The sequence below is a fragment of the Phocoena sinus genome, chromosome 19 (genome assembly GCF_008692025.1).
Source record: "Phocoena sinus isolate mPhoSin1 chromosome 19, mPhoSin1.pri, whole genome shotgun sequence".
In the NCBI taxonomy this organism is placed as follows: Eukaryota; Metazoa; Chordata; class Mammalia; order Artiodactyla; family Phocoenidae; genus Phocoena; species Phocoena sinus.
Window position 1 is genome coordinate 4,126,516 of NC_045781.1, and position 21,485 is coordinate 4,148,000.

Consider the following 21,485-nt stretch of genomic DNA (forward strand, 5'->3'; position numbering starts at 1 on the left):
GAGTACAGAATTCTTGGTTGTGCATTTTCCCCTTTCATCCCTTTAAATATATTGTGCCACTCCCTTCTGGCCTGCAGAATTTCTGCTGAAAATTAGCTGATAACCTCATGGGAATTCTCTTGTATGTTACTTGTTGCTTTTAATATTTTTTCTTTGTCTTTAATTTTTGCCAGTTTGATTACTATGTCTCTCGGTGTGTTCTTCCTTGGGTTTATCTTGTATTGGACTCTCTGCATTTCCTGGACTTGAGTGAGTGCTTTCTTTCTCATGTTAGGGAAATTTTCAGCTATTATCTCTTTAAAAATTTTCTCAGGCCCTTTCTCTTTCTCACTTCTCCTTCTAGGACCCCTGTAATGTGAATGCAGCTTCATTTAATGTTGACCCTGAGGTCTTTGAGACTGTCCTCATTTCTTTTCATTCTTTTTTCTTTATTCTGTTTTGTGGCAGTGATTTCCACCATCTGTCTTCCACCTCACTTATTTGTTCTTCTGCCTAAATATTCTGCTCTTGATTCCTTCTAATGTATTTTTCAGTCCAGTTGTTACATTGCTCATTTGTGTTTGTTTGTTCTTTAAATATTGTAGCTGTTTGTTACACATCTCTTGTATCTTCATGATCTATGCCTCCATTCTTTTTCTGAGATCTTTACTATCTTTACTCTAAATTCTTTTTCAGGTAGTTTGCCTATTCCCACTTCATTTAGTTGTTCTTGTGGGTTTTTGTCTTCTTCCTTCATCTGCAACATATTTATCTGCCATCTCATTTTGTCTAACCTGTGTTTGTGGTCTCCTTTCCGCTGGCTGCAGGATCATAGCACTTCTTGTTTCTAGTGTCTGACCCCTTGTGGGTGATTTTGGTTGCGGGCCTTGCACAGGCTTCCTTGTGGGAGGGACTGCTGCCTGCCCACTGGTGGGTGGTGGTGGGTCTTGTTCCTGTGGTGGTAAGGCCATCTCAAGGGATGTGTTTATAGCTGGCTGAGAGCTCAGTATGGCTTTAGGCAGCCTGTCTGCTGATGGGTGGGTCTGTTTTCCTATTCTGCTGGTTGTTTGGCCTGAGGCATTCCATCCCTGGAGCTTGTAGGCCGTTGGGTAGGGCCAGATCTTGATGCCAAAATGGTGAGCTCTGGGAGAACTCACATTGATCAATATTCTCTGGGACCTCTGCCACCAGTGTCCTTGTTCCCCACGCCCCAGTGAGCCACAGCCAATCCCCGCCTCCCCAGGAGACCCTCCAAGACTCATATGTAGGTCCAGCCCAGGATCCTATGGTGTTACTGCTTTGTGCTGTGTCCCAGTGTACGTGAAAGCTTGTGTGCGCCCTCTAAGCATGGAGCCTCTCTTTCCCCCAGTCTTCTGGAACCCCTGCACTCACACCCCACTGGCCTTCAAAGCCAAATGCTCTGGGGGTTCCTCCTCCCATTGCCAGGTCCTAAGTCTGCAGAGCCTGATGTGGGGCTGAGGACTCTCACTCTTGTGGAAGAACCTCTGCAATATAATTATTTTTCAGTTTGTGTGTCGCCCACCTGGTGGATATGGGATTTGATTATGTTGTGGAAGCGTCCCTCCTGCCATCTCATTTTGGCGTCTTCTTTGTCTTTGAATGTAAAATATCATTTTTTGTAGGTTTCAGTCTTTTTTTGATGATGGTTGTTCAGCAGTTAGTTGTGATTTTGGTGTTTTCATGAGAGGAGGTGAGCTCTAGTCCTTCTACTCCACCATCTTGTCTGGAATCAAGGGGCTGCTTTTAGTTTGGCTGCCTCTTTCCTCAACCTGTGCTGGCCTTTATCCCTTTGATATGGGGTGTGCAGGTGCAGCGGCCCTTGTGCACTCCCGGGATGGCTGGGGCAGTGCTTATTTCCTGTTTGCAGATCTCGTAGGAGCAGCTGCTGTCTGCACACTCCCAGGACAGTGGGAGCAGGGCTTGGCCCCTACTCACAGGTCACTTAGTGAAGGCTGTGGTCCATGCACTCCTGGGACAGTGGGGGCAGGGCTTGGCGCCTGCACTCAAGTCTCATAGTGGCAGCCTGTGCCTGCCTCTGGAGCCCATGATGGTGGCAGTGACTTTTGCCTGCCCCTGGAGCTCCTGTAGGCTGTGTCCTTTTTCCTGGGAGTACTCACAGGGCTCTGCTTATGTGCCTCCCAGCAATGGTGCCTTGCCTATCTGGCAGGCCCAGGCTTCTTCCAAGTACACCCACAGTTGCCACAGTCCAGCCTCTTCAGGCTGTCTTCACACAGCCAACCCTGGTCCTCTCCCTGGGTCTGACCTCTGAAGCCTGAGATTCAGTACCCATTCCCCACCCACACTGACAGACGAGCATCTCAGGCTGCGGAGTACAGGGCAGCAGTGCTGACCCTCTGTGAGGGCTACTGTTCATTTTGCATTCCTCAAACTGGTTGCTGCACTCTCCTCCTAGGCTCTGAAGCTCCCCCTCCATCAAGGCTGATCTCCTGCCAGTGAGGGGACTTTCCAGAGTGTGGGAAACTTTCCTCCTTTACAGCTCTCTCCCTGAGGCTAGGTCCCATCCTGATTCCTTTCTTTTTCTTTTTCCTTTCTTGCTCTTTTGGAAGTCTGAGTTCTTCTGCTGGTGTTCAGTGGATGTTCTGTGTGAATCATTCCACTTGTAGATGTATTTTTAATGTTTTTATGGGAGAAAGTGAGCTCCAATTCCTATCTTTTGCCATCTCGATCCCATTTCTCACTGAGGTTTCTTATAATGGCATTTTTATTTATCAGGTAGATTGCAGATTTCCAAGTCTTTGGGACTGATAACTGCAAGACTTTTGTGATCTTTTACTGGTGTTACATTACTTTGATTTTTAAAAATGTTCCTGGAACTTTGTGCTGCTGTCTTTACTTTTGAAGTAGCAGCCACCTGCTCCAGCATTTACTAATTGTCGTCAGGAGAGAAACGCCTTCTTCATTCCTCTAGAATTAGAGATGCTGAGGCTTTCTCGGACCTTCTATGGATAAACCTGTATCATGCTTCTTATTGCATCTTTTGGTAGAATTCTTGAGATGATATGCCCTCTTTTGATTTGCAACACAGTAAGCTGGTTGTTGACAGTCCCCCTTTTCTTCTCCTAAGGGTGGTATTAACACACAAATGTATGGTCTGTCTCTGGCCTGCAGATGTGAGCCAACATTCTGTGTGTGTTCCCAAGCTGTCTGCCAAAGCTTGCGCTCACTGTCTTGGTTGGGAGCACACACAGCGAACTGGCCACAGCTTGGGGATTTGTGTTGGTAAGGTGTGCAGAGCACTGAGGGTGCCCAATGGTCAGTTGGGTGGATCCATGGTTGAGGCATTCCTATTGATTCATGGGCGGTCTTCTTGATGGAGTCTGTGATACAGCTAATAGAATCTGCACCACATTAATGCCTTCCAAGAATCCTATCTGCTACCTTTTCCCACCCCCCCACTCATGAAACTCATAATTCAGCACTCTGGATGGGGCAAGAAAACAACGGGCCTTTTCGGCAGCAGCTTGCACAGTTTGAGAAGCTACATGCTAACTCACATATCCTCACTTGCCCCTGCAGGAGAAATCATTGGCCAGGAAGGTCTCTCTTGGCCTTAAGTTGTGCATTCTTGGGGGAGGCATGATGTTGGAAAGGGAAACTATTCCTTTTACTTTGTCCAATGCATCCAAACTCATATATATTTATATTGCTCCAAAAGTGTGCTAGTACTTCTCTGCTAGAAACCTGAATATCCACACAAAAGCTCTCTTGTTCATGAATGGTTGTCTAAAACAGTATTTTCCAGGTGTACCTGTGCTGTAGCCAAGAGGGTATGGAGCTGGTTAACAGATGACCACAAGGTCCAGAGGTGGGATTTAGGCCTCTATGCCTATCTCATTATCATGAAGAAACTAACCAAATATCATTTCCAGTGATTTTTTAATAACCAAAATATGTAAGATGAAGACAATATCCTCCATTATGGTTTTCAGTAGAACTCTCAGACACAAAAATTCTAGTTTCAAGAAAGGCTCAGCTTAAAAAATACAGGTGTCTATTTTATGCAGAGTTTCCCAAATTCCAGTCACTTGCACACTGAATACAAATAAAATTTAATTAATAACTTCCTACTGACATTATAGTTTAATATTTTCCAATGTGTTGACTCAGTTTCTTATTAATTTAATAATATTTTCCTTTATTTTCTTTAAGTTTTATTGAGATATAGTTGACACCGTACTGTAGAAGTTGGAGGTATACAGCATAATGACTTGACATATTGTGAAAGGATTAGCAAACAATTAAAAAATTTTCTAATTTACTAATTAGTATATATGACAGTTTGGTAACCTCCATTTAAAACATAAGTTAAATGTACATAATTCATAAAATTACATGAAATGGGCTTTGAAACCTCCAATATTATTTGGTGTTCTGAAATTTTTGCATAAACCACAGCTATGGGAGTGCTGATTTATTGATTCATGAGACAAATTCTTCTCTTTGCTTCTTTCTCTTACTGGAAGCTGACCTGTTAGACTGAAGGCTGCCTTCCCTGCCATGGGCGGGGGGGTACCTCCTCAGAGGAGGAGACCAGAGGTCCTCATGGAGAACATGGATGGGGGCATGAATCAGTGTCAATCAGATTCCCCTAAGATGTGAAACATCTGACTTGTAGGCTTCTCAGGAGGATGAAATGAAAGAGTTGTTCTGATCCTGGAGCACCTCCCTGCATCCTTGTCCCATCTCATGAAGACAGTTTTGAAGGGTTTGTCTGGAACATGCATACATGGTGTGGGCTCTGGGACAGTGCAGGACTGGATTGGCCTCAGGTGAGGTGAGTTGAGTAGAGGCTGGTAGTCAATGCTTAGCATTGGGGCAGGTGTCCTTATGGTCATTTGGTGTGTCTGTTTGTATCCAAGTCCAGTTGTACAGGGAAGAGAATGGAGATGATGGACAACTCCACAGATCAGGTCTCTGAGTATCCTCAGAGGATAAAAATTGACCTGAGTCTTAGTTTTTCTTGTGAGGGGGGGTTGGGGGAGGTTCTAGCAAGTCTGGATGGAGACTCAAGCAGAGCTTTTGTCTCATGCCTCAGTTTGGAGTCCTGGCGACATTTATGTCTGAAAGGCTCTGGTCTTGGCATTGAGTCTACTTCAGGACACTTGAGTTGTTCCTTGTGGTTGAGGACATGGTCCAAACCAAATGTCTTGGTAGGAAGCTGGGGAACATCATAGATGCTAGGCCTGTTGTCTGCCAGCATGGCAATAATGTTTGAGCATTGGCCAATGTGCTTGGGTGCAGGTTGTGAGGTAATAATGATATCCTTCTCCTGTCCTTTATCTGGTCCACAAGTTGAGAGCAAAGAGATCAGTACAGACCTCTAGATGTAAGGCTATGCCAGGAAGCCTCATATCAGGTGTGTTGAGTGGTGGATGATCTGTGAAAACAAGTTTCTTGACAAATTTTTTTTATAAAACGTGTGGACAGTAATTGGCTTGGAAGAATGCTGTGGGAGAAGACACCACATATAAAAAATATATTTGAATTGCCTCTCAATCAAGAGAAAAAAAAATAGATGTGACCAAATAAAAATGTTTGAAACACATGAAATTAAATAAAAATGTTTATTTTACATATGAAGAGGCACCCAACCTCAATGATGGTCAGGGGAAAATACACTACAATGTCAATATAATAGATTTTCCCCCCCCATTATATTGGAAACTTAAAGTGCCTTTGTAGTATCTCTTGTTAAAATCAGTGGGAAGAAGCCCTTTGATATACTCTTGCAGGGGATGTACATGACTAATGTCCTTTTTAAGGTAGATTGTCCTGTTGCTTCTTCAGGTTCTGGGCTTTAGGGGTTACGTGGGGCTGATATTTTTGTGATGACCTTGATATCTGCTGTGTCCTTGAGCCTCTGGTCAGTCTCCTTCAGGCATTGATCATTTGATTTCCTGAAGTAGAAGAAAAAAGGCAAAAATTTCATATAGACTCAGAGAAAAAAGTTCTTCATATACATATTTCTCCATGTGGGGATGAGATAGAATACTACTTGACCACTAAATAACACCCCACAATCTTCTGCCCTTCCCCCAATTAATGCTCATTTTGTGTACATGTCAATACACTAATTCTGCATTTTTCGTTTTCAGTCAAATATTTGTTTCTGAAAAATTACCCTCTTGACACATGTATCTCTAGGTCATTGGGTCTCGTTGTTTATTTACATAGATACAATGCTGAATATTTCCCTTTCATTTGTAATGCTGCTATGAATAATTTTGGGCATATCTCTTTGTCATTATAAATAGAATGTGAGGAGTAGAATTTCTGTTGCATCATTTCTGTGAATCTTCAAGTTTACTCCATCTTACCAATTTGTCTGTCTTCCAAAATGGTTAAATCCATCCCACGACCACTAACCCTGGAGGAGAGTCTCCATTTTCCCACATCAATACCCCTCTGATTAATGTCCAAATTTTTATGAATTTTATGTATGTGATATGTTATTGTTGATTTTAGTTGCAATTTTTCATTACTAATGGTGCTGTTTATAATGCAATATATTGCCCACCACCTGAAGTTACTTCTCTGTAAATTGCCTGGTCATAGTCATAATTCTATTATTTGTGAATAATTTTCAATTGTTTATAAAATGTTGTTAAAAAATTTTAAATAAAATTTAAAAATTTTATTCTGGACCTTATTTTGTTCTGTGTGATGGGCATTTACAATATATCCTTCTGTTTTAAAGATTAAACTTCTGTTTTGAGACAGAATTTACTATTTTTTTTTACATCTTTATTGGAGTATAATTGCTTTAAAATTGTGTGTTAGTTTCTGCTTTATAACAAAGTGAATCAGTTATACATATACATATGTTCCCATATCTCTTCCCTCTTGCGTCTCCCTCCCTCCCACCCTCCCTATCCCACCCCTTCAGGTGGTCACAAAGCATCAAGCTGATCTCCCTGTGCTTTGTGGCTGCTTCCCACTAGCTATCTACCTTACGTTTGGTAGTGTATATATGTCCATGCCTCTCTCTCGCTTTGGCACAGCTTACCCTTCCCCCTCCCCATATCCTCAAGTCCATTCTCTAGTAGGTCTGTGTCTTTATTCCTGTCTTACCCCTAGGTTCTTCATGACATTTTTTCCCTTAAGTTCCATATATATGTGTTAGCATACAGTATTTGTCTTTCTCTTTCTGACTTCACTCTGTATGACAGACTCTAGGTCTATCCACCTCATTACAAATAGCTCAATTTCGTTTCTTTTTATAGCTGAGTAATATTCCATTGTATATATGTGCCACATCTTCTTTATCCATTCATCCGATGATGGACACTTAGGTTGTTTCCATCTCCGGGCTACTGTAAATAGAATGCAATGAACATTTTGGTACATGACTCTTTTTGAGTTATGGTTTTCTCAGGGTATATGCCCAGTAGTGTGTTGCTGGGTCATATGGTAGCTCTATTTGTAGTTTTTTAAGGCACCTCCATACTGTTCTCCATAGTGGCTATACCAATTCACATTCCAGCCAGCAGTGCAAGAGTGTTCCCTTTTCTCCACGTCCTCTCCAGCATTTATTGTTTCTAGATTTTTTTTATTGGAGTATAATTGCTTTACAATGGTGTGTTAGTTTCTGCTTTATAACAAAGTGAATCAGTTATACATATACATATGTTCCCATATCTCTTCCCTCTTGCGTCTCCCTCCCTCCCACCCTCCCTATCCCACCCCTCCAGGCGATCACAAAGCACTGAGCTGATCTCCCTGTGCTATGCGGCTGCTTCCCACTAGTTATCTACCTTACGTTTGGTAGTGTATATATGTCCATGACTCTCTCGCACTTTGTCACAGCTTACCCTTCCCCCTCCCCAAATCCTCAAGTCCATTCTCTAGTAGGTCTGTGTCTTTATTCCTGTCTTACCCCTAGGTTCTTCATGACATTTTTTCCTTAAATTCCATATATATATGTTAGCGTATGGTATTTGTCTTTCTCTTTCTGACTTACTTCACTCTGTATGACAGACTCTAGGTCTATCCACCTCATTACAAATAGCTCAATTTCATTTCTTTTTATGGCTGAGTAATATTCCATTGTATATATGTGCCACATCTTCTTTATCCATTCATCCGACGATGGACACTTAGGTTGTTTCCATCTCTGGGCTATTGTAAATAGAGCTGCCATGAACATTTTGGTACATGACTCGTTTTGAATTATGCTTTTCTCAGGGTATATGCCCAGTAGTGGGATTGCTGGGTCATATGGTAGTTCTATTTGTAGTTTTTTAAGGAACCTCCATACTGTTCTCCATAGTGGCTGTACCAATTCACATTCCCACCAGCAGTGCAAGAGTGTTCCCTTTTCTCCACACCCTCTCCAGCATTTATTGTTTCTAGATTTTTTTGATGATGGCCATTCTGACTGGTGTGAGATGATATCTCATTGTAGTTTTGATTTGCATTTCTCTAATGATTAATGATGTTGAGCATTCTTTCATGTGTTTGTTGGCAATCTGTTTATTTTCTTTGGAGAAATGCCTATGTAGGTCTTCTGCCCATTTTTGGATTGTGGTGTTGTTATTGAGCTGCATGAGCTGCTTATAAATTTTGGAGATTAATCCTTTGTCGGTTGCTTCATTTGCAAATATTTTCTCCCATTCTGAGGGTTGTCTTTTGGTCTTGTTTATGGTTTCCTTTGCTGTGCAAAAGCTTTGAAGTTTCATTAGGTCCCATTTATTTATTTTTGTTTTTATTTCCATTTCTCTAGGAGGTGGGTCAAAAAGGATCTTGCTGTGATTTATGTCATAGAGTGTTCTGCCTATGCTTTCCTCTAAGAGTTTGATAGTTTCTGGCCTTACATTTAGGTCTTTAATCCATTTTGAGCTTATTTTTGTGTATGGTGTTAGGGAGTGATCTAATCTCATACTTCTACATGTACCTGTCCAGTTTTCCCAGCACCACTTATTGAAGAGACTGTCCTTTCTCCACTGTACATTCCTGCCTCCTTTATCAAAGATAAGGTGACCATATGTGCGTGGGTTTATCTCTGGGCTTTCTATCCTGTTCCATTGAGCTATATTTCTGTTTTTGTGCCAGTACCATACTGTCTTGATTACTGTAGCTTTATAGTATAGTCTGAAGTCAGGGAGCCTGATTCCTCCAGCTCTGTTTTTCGTTCTCAAGATTGCTTTGGCTATTCGGAGTCTTTTGTGTTTCCATACAAATTGTGAAATTTTTTGTTCTACTTCTGTGAAAAATGCCAATGGTAGTTTGATAGGGATTGCATTGAATCTGTAGATTGCTTTGGGTAGTAGAGTCATTTTCACAATGTTGATTCTTCCAATCCAAGAACATGGTATATCTCTCCATCTATTTGTATCATCTTTAATTTCTTTCATCAGTGTCTTATTTTCTGCATAGAGGTCTTTTGTCTCCTTAGGTAGGTTTATTCCTAGATATTTTATTCTTTTTGTTGCAATGGTAAATGGAAGTGTTTTCTTAATTTCACTTTCAGATTTTTCATCATTAGTGTATAGGAATGCCAGAGATTTCTGTGCATTAATTTTGTATCCTGCTACTTTACCAAATTCATTGATTAGCTCTAGTAGTTTTCTGGTAGCATCTTTAGGATTCTCTATGTATAGTATCATGTCATCTGCAATCAGTGACAGCTTTACTTCTTCTTTTCCAATTTGGATTCCTTTTCTTCTCTGATTGCTGTGGCTAAAACTTCCAAAACTATATTGAATAAGAGTGGTGAGAGTGGACAACCTTGTCTTGTTCCTGATCTTAGAGGAAATGGTTTCAGTTTTTCACCATTGAGGATGATGTTGGCTGTGGGTTTGTCATATATGGCCTTTATTATGTTGGGGAAAGTTCCCTCTATGCCTACTTTCTGCAGAGTTTTTATCATAAATGGGTGTAGAATTTTGTCAAAAGCTTTCTCTGCATCTTTTGAGATGATCATATGGTTTTTCTCCTTCAATTTGTTAATATGGTGTATTACGTTGATTGATTTGCGTATATTGAAGAATCCTTGCATTCCTGGAATAAACCCCACTTGATCATGGTGTATGATCCTCTTAATGTGCTGTTGGATTCTGTGTGCTAGTATTTTGTTGAGGATTTTTGCATCTATGTTCATCAGTGATATTGGCCTGTAGTTTTCTTTCTTTGTGACATTCTTGTGTCGTTTTGGTATCAAGGTGATGGTGGCCTCGTAGAATGAGTTTGGGAGTGTTCCTCCCTCTGCTATATTTTGGAAGAGTTTGAGAAGGATTGGTGTTAACTCTTCTCTAAATGTTTGATAGAATTCGCCTGTGAAGCCATCTGGTCCTGGGATTTTGTTTATTGGAAGATTTTTAATCACAGTTTCAATTTCAGTGCTTGTGATTGGTCTGTTCATATTTTCTATTTCTTCCTGATTCAGTCTTGGCAGGTTGTGCATTTCTAAGAATTTGTCCATTTCTTCCAGGTAGTCCATTTTATTGGCATAGAGTTGAGAATTTACTATCTTTAATATGTCAGAGTATTAGTCTACTCCTATGTAGTTTGTAATTTTATCTTCCTAAATACATTTTCTCCTGTTCTGAAATCATAGTGTTCATTTAAAAATTTTCATTGAATAGTTTTATTTTTTCAAATTTCATTCTTATTATTTGATCCATCTAGCATTCATTTATATAAATAATTTAATGTAGGAATATATTAAAGTTTTTTTGCATTAATGATTATTTACTATCTATTATTTTCTTACTGATTAGAGCCACTTTATATATTTCAGCATTTATTATATATGAATGCCTGCTTAAGGGCTATGTATTCTATTTCATGAATCTTAAGGTTAATGTTATTCCATCATCACCTTTTTTTCATTACTATTTTGTTACAACAGATCACAGTATATGGTAGGGTGAGTTCTTTATACTGTTTCTTCAAATATTTCTTTCCTATTTTTGACCCTCTGCTTTTGTTAATTTTTTAAAAATCTGGCCATTTTCCAGAAAAGTTCATAGGTATGTTTGATTGGAACTGATTGAATCACACATTGGTTTGGAGAGAATTATTTACCACTTTTCCTAAATAGGGATTTTGGTCACTCTCTATTTTTTTAATGTTTATGTCTTCCAGAAATATAATTTTCTTCATAATGCTTGGCACAGCCCTTCTGAGGTTTATTCTTAAAACATTTAAATATGATAAATAATATTTTAATGAGTTGGAAATATATGTACTTTTCATGGATGGATCTTACACCCCACAATTCTGTTGAAATATCCTGTTCTCACAGGTTTTGTATCATTTTTCCTTAGATTTGCCATGTAGACCATCACATCTGCCAATAATGAAAGCACTTGCTTATGACTTCCAAAATTACATGTTGTACTGTTTTTATTCCACAGAACACTGACTGAGTCTGCCAGAACAATATTAATGAGAAATGATGATTTGGGGCTCTTTTTTATGTTTATCTGTGTTTAAGAAGCACTAAATTTCACTATGAAGATTCATGTCTTCAATAAGGTTTGATTACAGGGAATACATAGTATTCTAGCTGTTTGTTTTCTTTTCCGTTCACAATAATTGTGTTTACCTCTATCAAATATTTAAATTTTGCCTGTAATAATTTAATCATATTTTTCCCCTTCAAATGAATACATGACTATTACATTAGTAAATTTTACACTATAATAGTATAACAATTCCACACATGTCTTTTCTGGAGAGGTATTTTTTTATTTCTATGTGTAAATATTTGAAATATTCTCAAACTGTATTTACCTTTAAAAATTGATTATTGACATATAATGTTGTATTAGTTTTAGGCATAAAATATAAAGGTTTGAAATATGTATATTTCAAATGAATGATTACCACAACGTTTATATATTTTGTCCCCTTTTCCCCATTTTGCTCACCACTCACAACCTGCCTCTGGCAATCACCAATCTGTTCTCTCTCTGATTTCAGGTTTCTTTTTTTTTTTTTTAAAGATTCCAATAATAAGTGAGATGTTATAATATTTGTCTTTCTGTCTAACATATTTTACTTAGCATAATATCCTCAAATTCCATCCATGTTGTTGCAAATGGCAAGATTTCCTTCTTTTTTTATGGCCAGATGATATTCCTGTGTGCGTGTGTGTAGGATTTTCTTTAATTATTCATCCATTGATGGGTACTTAGGTTGTGTTCTTGTCTATTGTAAGTAAGGCAGCAATAAACACAGGAGTATAGATATATTTTTGAAATAGTGACTTTACTACTTTGGCATAAACACCCAGATGTGGAATTGCTCGGTCATAGGATAATTATATTGTTAAATGTCTGAGAAACCTCCATACTGTTCTCCATAGTGGCTGCACCAACTTACATTCCCACCAACAGTGCACAAGAATTTCCTTTCTCCATATTCTTGCCAAAATTTATTATTTCTTGTCTCCTTGATCACAGTCATTCTAACAGGTGTGAGGTGATCTCATTGTGGTTTTAAATTGCATTTCATTTAGTGATTACTGATGTAGAGGACCTTTTCATGTATCTGTTGGCCATTTGTAGGTCTTCTTTGGGGAAAATGTGTATTCAGATCCTCTGCCCATTTTTAAATTGGAATGTTTGTTTTTTCTTTTTCTATTGAGTTGTATGAGTTCTATCTATTCGTCTGTTCACAGACACATATTGTTTCCATATCTTTGCTATTATGAATAATTCTTCAATAAGCACAAGAGTACAGACATTTCTTAAAGATACTGATTTTATTTTCTTTGCATATATATACAGAAGTGGGATTTCTAAATTAAATGGTAATTCTATTTTTAACATTTTGAAGAATGTTAAATACTGTTTTCCACAATGGCTGTGCCAATTTACATTCTCACCAACAGTGTACAAGGGCACCTTTTTTTCCTCCACATCACTGACAACAGTTATCTTTTGTGTTTTTGATAATAGCCTTTCTAACCAGTGTGAGGTGACATCTCATTGTGATTTTTAACTTGCATTTCCTTATTGATCAGTGATGTTGAGCACCTTTTCATATGTCTGACATTTGTATGTCTTTTTAAAAAATTAATTAATTTATTTATGGCTGTGTTGGGTCTTCGTTTCTATGCGTGGGCTTTCTCTAGTGGCAAGCGGGGGCCACTCTTCATCGCAGTGCACGGGCCTCTCACTATCGCGGCCTCTGCTGTTGCGGAGCACAGGCTCCAGACGCGCAGGCTCAGTAATTGTGGCTCACGGGCCCAGTTGCTCCGCGGCATGTGGGATCCTCCTGGACCAGGGCTCGAACCCGTGTCCCCTGCACTGGCAGGCAGGCTCTCAACCACCGCACGACCAGGGAAGCCCCTGTCTTATTTTTTTTATTGGAGTAAGTTGATCTACAATGTTGTGTTAGTTTCTTCTGTACATCAAAGTGAGTCAGTTATACGTATATCCACTCTTTTTTAGATTTTATTCCCATGTAGGTCATTACAGAGTATTGAATAGAGTTCCCTATGCTATACAGTAGGTTCTTAATAGTTATCTATTTTATATATAATAGTGTGTATATGCCAATCCCAATAACCCAATTTATCTCTCCCTCCCTTTCCCCTTTGGTAACCATAAGTTTGTTTTCTACATCTGTGACTCAGTTTCTGTTTTGTAAATAGATTCACTTGTACCACTTTTTTTAGATTCCACATATAAGTGATATCATATGATATTTGTCTTTCTCTGTCTGACTTACTTCACTCAGTATGACAATCTCTAGGTCCCTCCATGTCACTGCAAATGGCATTCTTTCATTCTTTTATATGGCTGAATAATATTCCATTGTATATATGTACCACATCTTCTTTATCCGTTCATCTGTCGATTGACATTTAGGTTGCTTCTCTGTCATGGTTATTGTAAATAGTGCTGCAATGAACACTGGATGCATGTATCCTTTTGAATTATGGTTTTTTCCAGGTATATGCCCAGAAGTGGGATTGCTGGATCATATGGTAACTATATTTCTAGTTTTTTGAGGAACCTCCATACTGTTCTCCAGAGTGGCTGTACCAATTTACATTCCCACCAACAGTGTAGGAGGGTTCCCCTTTCTCCACACCCTCTCCAGCATTTATTGTTTATAGATTTTTTATGATGGCTATTCTAGCCAGTATGAAGTGATACCTCATTGTAGTCTTGATTTGCATTTCTCTAATAATTAGTGATGTTGAGTATTTTCACTTGCCTCTTGGCCATCTGTATGTCTTCTTAGGAGAAATGTCTATTTAGATCTTCTGCTCAGTTTTTCATTAGGTTTTTTATTTTTTTTATTGAGCTGTATGAGCTGTTCGTATATTTTAGGGATTAATCCTTTGTCAGTTGCTTCATTGCAAATATTTTCTCCCATTCTGTGTGTTGTCTTTTTGTTTTGTTGATGGTTTCCTTTGCTGTGCAAAAGCTTTTCACTCCTATTTATTTTTGTTTTTCTTTTCATTACTCTAGGAGGTGATAAAAAATATTGCTGTGATTTATGTCAGAGTGTTTTGCCTATGTTTTCCTTTAAGAGTTTTATAGTATCCAACCTTACATTAGGTCTTTAATCAATTTTGAGTTTATTTTTGTGTATGGTGTTAGGGAGTGTTCTAATTTCATTCTTTTACATGTAACTGTCCAGTTTTCCCTGCACCACTCATTGAAGAGACTGTCTTTTCTCCATTGTATATCTTGCCTCTTTTGTCATAAATTACTTGACTATAAGTGTGTAGATTTATCTCTGAGCTTTCTATCCTGTTCCATTGATCTATATTTCTGTTTTTGTGCCAGTACCGTACTATTTTGATTAGTGTAGCTTTGTAGTGCAGTCTGAGGTCAGGGAGCCTGATTCCTCCAGCTCCATTTTTCTTTCTCAAGATTGCCTTGGCTATTCAGGATCCTTGATGTTTCCACACAAATAGTAGAAATTTTTGTTCTAATTTTGTGAAAAATGCTATTGGTAATTCGATAGGGATAGCATTGAATATGTAGATTACTTTGAGTAGTATAGTGGTTTTGAATATATTGATTCTTCCAATCCAAGAACATGGTAATGTCTCAATCTGTTTGCATCATCTTTGATTTCTTTCATCAGTATCTTATAGTTTTCTGAGTACAGGTCTTTTGCCTCCTTAGGTAGGTTTATTCCTAGGTATTTTATTCTTTTTGATGCAGTGGTAAATGGGATTGTTTCCTTAATTTTTCTTTCTCATATTTCGTTGTTAGTGTTTAGGAATGCAAGAGATTTCTGTGTATTAATTTTGTATCCTGTAACATTACCAAGTTCATTGATGAACTCTACTAGTCTTCTGGTAGCATCTTTAGGATTTTCAATGTATAGTATCATGTCATCTGCAAACAGTGAAACTTTTACTTCTTCTTTTCCAATTTGGATTCCATTTATTTCTTTTAATTCTCTGATTGCTGTAGCTAAGACTTCCGAACCTGTGTTGAATAACAGTGGCAAGAGTGGACATCCTTGTCTTTTTCTTGATCTTAGAGGAAATGCTTTCAGTTTTTCACTGTTGAGAATGATGTTTGCTGTGGCTTTGTTGTGTATGGTCTTTATTCTGTTAAGGTTGCCCACTTTCTGGATAGGTTTTTTTTTTTTTATCATAAGTACTTGTTGAATTTTGTCAAAAGCGTTTTCTCCATCTATTGAGATGATCATATGATTTTTATTCTTCAGTTTGTTAATGTGGTGTATCACATTGATTGATTTACATATGTTGAAGAATCCTTGCATCCCTGGGAGAAATCCCTCTTCATCATGGTGTATGATCCTTTTAATGTGTTGTTGGATTCTGTTTGCTAGTATTTTGTTGAGGATTTTTGCATCTATGTTCATCTGAGATATTGGACTGTAATTTTCTTTTTTTGTGATATTTTTGTCTGGTTTTGGTATCAGGGTGATGGTGTCCTTGTAGAATGAGCTTGGGAGTGTGCCTTCCTCTGTAATTTTTTGGAATAGTTTTAGAAGGATTGATGTTAACTCGTCTCTAAACGTTTGATAGAATTCACCTGTGAAGCCATCTGGTCCTGGACTTTTGTTGGAAGTTTTTAAATCACACTTTCAATTTCAGTAGTTGTGATTGGTCTGTTCATGTTTTCTATTTATTCCTGGTTCAGTCTTAGAAGGTTGTAGCTTTCTAATAATTTGTCCATTTCTTCTAGGTTGTCCATTTTATTGGCATATAGTTGCTTGTAGTAGTCTCTTATGATCCTTTGTGTTTCTGTGGTGTCAATTGTAACTTGTCCTTTTTCATTTCTAATTTTATTGATTTGAGTCCTCTCCCTTTTTTTCTTTTTAATTTTATTTTTAGCTGTGTTGGGTCTTAGTTGCTGTGCGCGGGTTTTCTCTAGTTGCGGAAAGTGGGGGCTACTCTTCATTGCACTGTGCAGGCTTCTCATTGTGGTGTCTTCTCTTGTTGCAGAACACGGGCTCTAGGCACATGGGCTTCAGTGGTTGTGCTCAGGGGCTCAGTAGTTGTGGCTCACAGGCTCTAGGGTGCAGGCTCAGTAGTTGTGGTGCATGGGCTTAGTTGCTCTGCAGCATGTGGGATCTTCCTGGACCAGAGTTTGAACCTGTGTCTGTATTGACAGGCAGATTCTTAACCACTGCGCCACCAGGGAAGTCCTCCACCCCACCTTTCTTTCTTGATGAATCTGGCCAAAGGTTTATCATTTTTGTTTATCTTCTCAAAGAACCAGCTTTTGGTTTCATTGATCTTTGCTGTTGTTTTCTACGTCTCTATTGCATTTATTTCTGCTCTGATCTTTAAGATTTCTTTCCTTCTACTAACTTTGGGTTTTGTTTGTTCTTCTTTCTCTAGTTGCTTCAGGTGTAAGGTTAGGTTGTTTACTTGAGATTTTTATTATTTCCTGAGGTAAAATTGTATTGCTATAAATTTCCATCTTAGAACTGCTTTTGCTGTATCCCATAGGTTTTGGATTGTTGTGTTTTCATTGCTATTTGTTTCTAGGTATTTTTTGATTTCCTCTTTGATTTCTTCAGTGATCCACTGGTTGTTTGTAACATATTGTTTAGCCTCCATGTGTTTGTGGGTTTCTTTACAGTTTTTTTTTCCTGTAATTGATTTCTAATCTCATAGTGTTGTGGTCGGAAAAGATGCTTGATATGATTTCATTTTTCCTACATTTACTGAGGCTTGATTTGTGACCCAAGATGTGATCTATCCTGGAAATTGTACCATGTGCACTTGAGAAGAAAGTGTATTCTGTTGCTTTTGGATGGAATGCTCTGTCAGTATCAGTTAAGTCCATCTGGTCTAATGTGTCATTTAAGGCCTGTGTTTTCTTATTGATTTTCTGTCTGGGTGATCTGTCCATTGGTGAAAGTCGGGTGTTAAAGTCCCCCACTATTATTGTGTTACTGTTGGTTTCTCCCTTTATGGTTGTTAGTATTTGCCTTATATATTGAGGTGCTCCTATGTTGGGTGCATATATATTTCCAATTGTTATATCTTCTTCTTGGATTGATCCCTTGATCATTATGTGGTGTCCTTCCTGTTTCTTGTAACGGTCTTTAAAGTTTATTTTGTCTGATATAAGTATTGTTATTCCAGTTTTCTTTTGATTTCCATTTGCATGGAATGTCTTTTTCTGTCCCCTCACTTTCAGTCTGTATGTGTCCCTAGGTCTGAAGTGGGTCTCTTTTAGACAGCATTTGTATGGGTCTTATTTTGTATCCATTCAGCCAGTCTATGACTTTTGGTTGGAGCATTTAATCTATTTTCATTTAAGGTTATTATCAGTATGTATGTTCCTACTGCCATTTTCTTAATTGTTTTGGGTTTGTTTTTGTAGATCTTTTTTCTTCTCTTCCTCTTTTGTTCTCTTCTCTTGTGGTTTGATGACAGTCTTTAGTGTTGTGTTTGAATTCCTTTTTCTTTTTTGGGTTTGCTGTTCCCGAGAAGTTTTGATTGAGTAGTCCATATATGTACAAGTGTGTTTTAAGTTGTTGGTCTCTTTCCCGACTAGAGAAGTTCCTTTAGCCTTTGTTGTAAGACTGATTTGGTGCTGTTGAATTCTCTTAGGTTTTGCTTGTCCATAAACCTTTTGATTTCTCCTTCAAATCTGAATGAGCGCCTTGCTGGGTAGCGTATTCTTGGTTGTACATTTTTCCCTTTTATCACTTGAAATATATTGTGCCACTCCCTTCTGGCCTGCAGAGTTTCTGCTGAAATATCAGCTGATAACCTTATGGGGATTCATTTGTATATTATCTGTTGCTTTTCCCTTTTTGCTTTTAATATTTTTTCTTTGTGTTTAATTTTTGTCAGTTTGATTAATATGTGTTTTGGTGAGCTCCTCCTTGGGTTTATCCTGTATGGAATTATCTGCACTCCTGCACTTGAGTGTTTCCTTTCTCATGTTGGGGAAGCTTTCAGCTGTAATATTTTCAAACATTTTCACAGGCCTTTTCTCTTTCTCCTCTCCTTCTGGTACCCCTATAATGTGAATGTTGGTGTGTTTAATGTTGTCCCAGACATCTCTGAGACTGTCCTAATTTCTTTTCATTCTTTTTTCTTTATTCTGTTCTGTGGCAGTGATTTCCACCATCTGTCTTGCATCTAACTTACTCATTCTTCAGGGAATTCCCTGGTGGTCCAGTGGTTAAGACTTTGCCTTCCAATGCAGGGGGTGCAGGTTCAATCCCTGGTCGGGGAGCTAAGATCCCACATGCCTTGGGGCCAAAAAACCAAAACATAAAACAGAAGCAATATTGTAACAAATTCAATAAAGACTTTAAAAATGTCCACATAAAAAATCTTTAAAAAATAACTTATTCTTTTGCCTCAATTATTCTGCTATTGATTCCTTCTAGTCTGTTTTTCAGTCCAGTTACTGTATTGTTCATCTCTGTTTGTTCTTAAATCTTCTAGTTCCTTGTAAAACATTTCTTGTTTCTTCTCAATCTGTGTATCCACTCTTTTTCTGAGATTTTAGATCATCTTTACTCTCATTACTCTGAGTACTTTTTCAGGTAGATTGCCTATATCCTCTTCATTTAGTTGTTCTTTAGGGTTTTCGTCTTGTTCCTTTGTTTGCAACATGTTTCTCTGTCATCTCATTTTGTCTAACTTTCTGTGTTTGTGGTCTCCTTTCCACAGGCTGCAGGATTATAGTTCCTCTTGCTTCTGGTCTCTGACCCCTGGCAGGTGAAGTTGGTCCAGGGGCTTGTACAAACTTCCTGGTGGGAGGGACTGATGCCTTCCCTCTTGTGAGTGGAGCTGGGTCTTTTCCCTCTGATGGGCAGTGTTGTGTCAAGGTGTGTGTCTTGAGGTGGCTGTGAGCTCAGTATGACTTTGGGCAGCCTTTCTTCTGATGGTTGGGGCTATGTTTCTTTCTTGGTGGTTGTTTGCCCTGAGTATTTCCAGCTCTGGAGCCTGCAGGTTGTTGGGTGGTGTTGGGTCTTGGTGCTGAAATGTGGATCCTTGGGAGATCTCACTCTGATCGATATTCCCTGGCACTTGCACTACCAGTGTCATTGCCCTCACAGTGAGCAATAGTTGACATTAGCCTCCCCAGGAGACCCACCAAGACCCCTAGGCATGTGTAACGCAGATTCCTATGGTGGTACTGCCTTGTGCTGGGTCCCAGTGTCTGTGAGACCTTGTGTGTGCCCTCCAAGAGTGGAGTCTCTGTTTTCCCTAACCCTGTGGAGCTCCTGCACTTAAATACTGATGGCCTTCAAGGCTAAGTGCTCTGGGGGTTCTTCTGCCCAATGCCAGACACACAGACTGTCTTGGAGCACTATTTTATGTGGGAATTACCTGTGTGGGTAGCCAGTGTGGGTTTAATAGTTTTTGATGTGAGAGTTATTTTTAGTATGGATGTCTACCAACTCTTTCCTCATTGTATGCTGACCATTATCCCCTTTATAGGAGGTGTGACTGATGTTGTGGTGATGAGAGCCTGCACTGGATCTTGAGCAGGGCCTCCCATTTGCTCTGTGGTTGTCAATGCCCTGTCAGAGGTGGGGTCTTCTCCCTAGTTGTTGGAGTAGAACCCCCCAGATCTGTTTATTAGCTGTGTTTCTGATCTGCAGTGCAAGGTAGGTGGGATTGGAGCACTCCCACTGGGAGAGAAGCCACTGAGTATTCCTCCTCTGGAGCTGTTCACCTGTGGGTGTGCTCTGCTATGTCACCTTTCACCCATTGTGTGAGCTCTCAGGTTACACTGTTGTTGGCACTGCTTTTGGCCCCAAGTTAACTGTGGGTATACTGGTAGTTGGCCCTGGTGCCTCTCAGATGTTTTCACCAGGCCACCAGCATAGATCCACAGAACTCAGGTCCCAGGATTGCAGTAATCATTGATCTGGACCCACTGTGGGTGCTATAGGGGCAGTTCTGACTCTAGCCTGGCCCAACCCCCCCCCCCCCCCAACCACCATGTGTGTGCCCACAAAGTCTACAGCTGCTAAAGCTAGGCCCATCTTGGCTGCAGGAGCACTCCTTGTCCATTCAGATGTTCTGTAGGTGTTGAGTTTACAAGGCCATTTGTGCGGGTGTCAATTCGTGATTTGTGTAGCTGCAAGGAGCGATTTCAGCTTTTCTTCCTTAGTTTCATAGCCCGTGGGGCTCAGCTGTGGTTCCAGCCCCGCCTCTGCAAGGGGGCCACCCACAGGCATCTGCTCCCAAAGCTACCATGGAGCACAAGATTCCACCCCAGTAAGGAGAGGGTGTGGAGGCAGCATGGTGGCTGGGGTCACAGGAACCCTGGTGGTAACGGTTGTATGGTGGAGCTGGCAGCCATGGGGATGAGACAGCCGGCCCTGGTGGGGGTCCTTCCTAGTACCCAGTCCCAGATGTGAGAGAACCGCCCTGCTAGGGGCCCTTCCTAGTTGCCAGGGAGGGAGGGGCTGGCACGTGGGGAGAGAGGCTGCAAAGGTAGCTCTGCCCCTGTGTGTCACTTAACAATGGCGCTTTGCTTCCATGGCAGTCCAGATTTCCTCCATAAGCATTTCTGGTTGTGGATTTCCTTACTCCCATCCCCTCAGGCTGTCTCCTTATAGCCAACAGCAGTCCTCTCCCCAGGCTTGCTCCCCAAACCCCATGTTCCAGCCCCCAGTCCCCATCTGCACCGGGGACACATGTCTCAGGTTGGGGTGCATAGGGCCGTGGCATGGACTGTCTATGTAGGTCTCACTCTGTCCTGCCTGCCACAGACCAGTTGCTGCACTCTCTCCGAGAGCTACTGAAGCTTCCCTTCTGTCTCAACTGATCTCCTCGCCAGTAAGGGGGCTTCCCCAGATGCGGAAACCTCTCCTCTCCTTCAGCTCCTCTTTCCAGAGGTGCCGCTCCCATCCCACTTCTTCTCCTCCTCTTTTTCCCCTCTTTCTCTCTTCCTACCCAGTTACATGGGGATCTTTCTTGTCCCTTTAGGTGTCCAAGGTCCTCTTCTAGTGTTCAGCCAGGGCTCTGTGAGAATTGTTCCATTTGTATATGTATTCTTTTTTTTTTTTTTTTTTGTTATGTGGGC

At 40.0% G+C, this 21,485-nt stretch overlaps 1 protein-coding gene across 1 annotated transcript in view; it reads right to left on the reverse strand.

Annotated features, from left to right (window-relative positions):
- Window positions 1–5,791: 5,791 nt before the first annotated feature.
- LOC116743801 (zinc finger protein 677-like) overlaps window positions 5,792–21,485 on the reverse strand; it is a 132,096-nt gene continuing 116,402 nt past the window's right edge. The window contains exon 5 of the mRNA XM_032612809.1: window positions 5,792–5,918. Within this exon, the coding sequence (XP_032468700.1) occupies window positions 5,819–5,918 (100 nt within the window). The 3' untranslated portion in view covers window positions 5,792–5,818. The remainder of the gene's footprint in view (window positions 5,919–21,485) is intronic.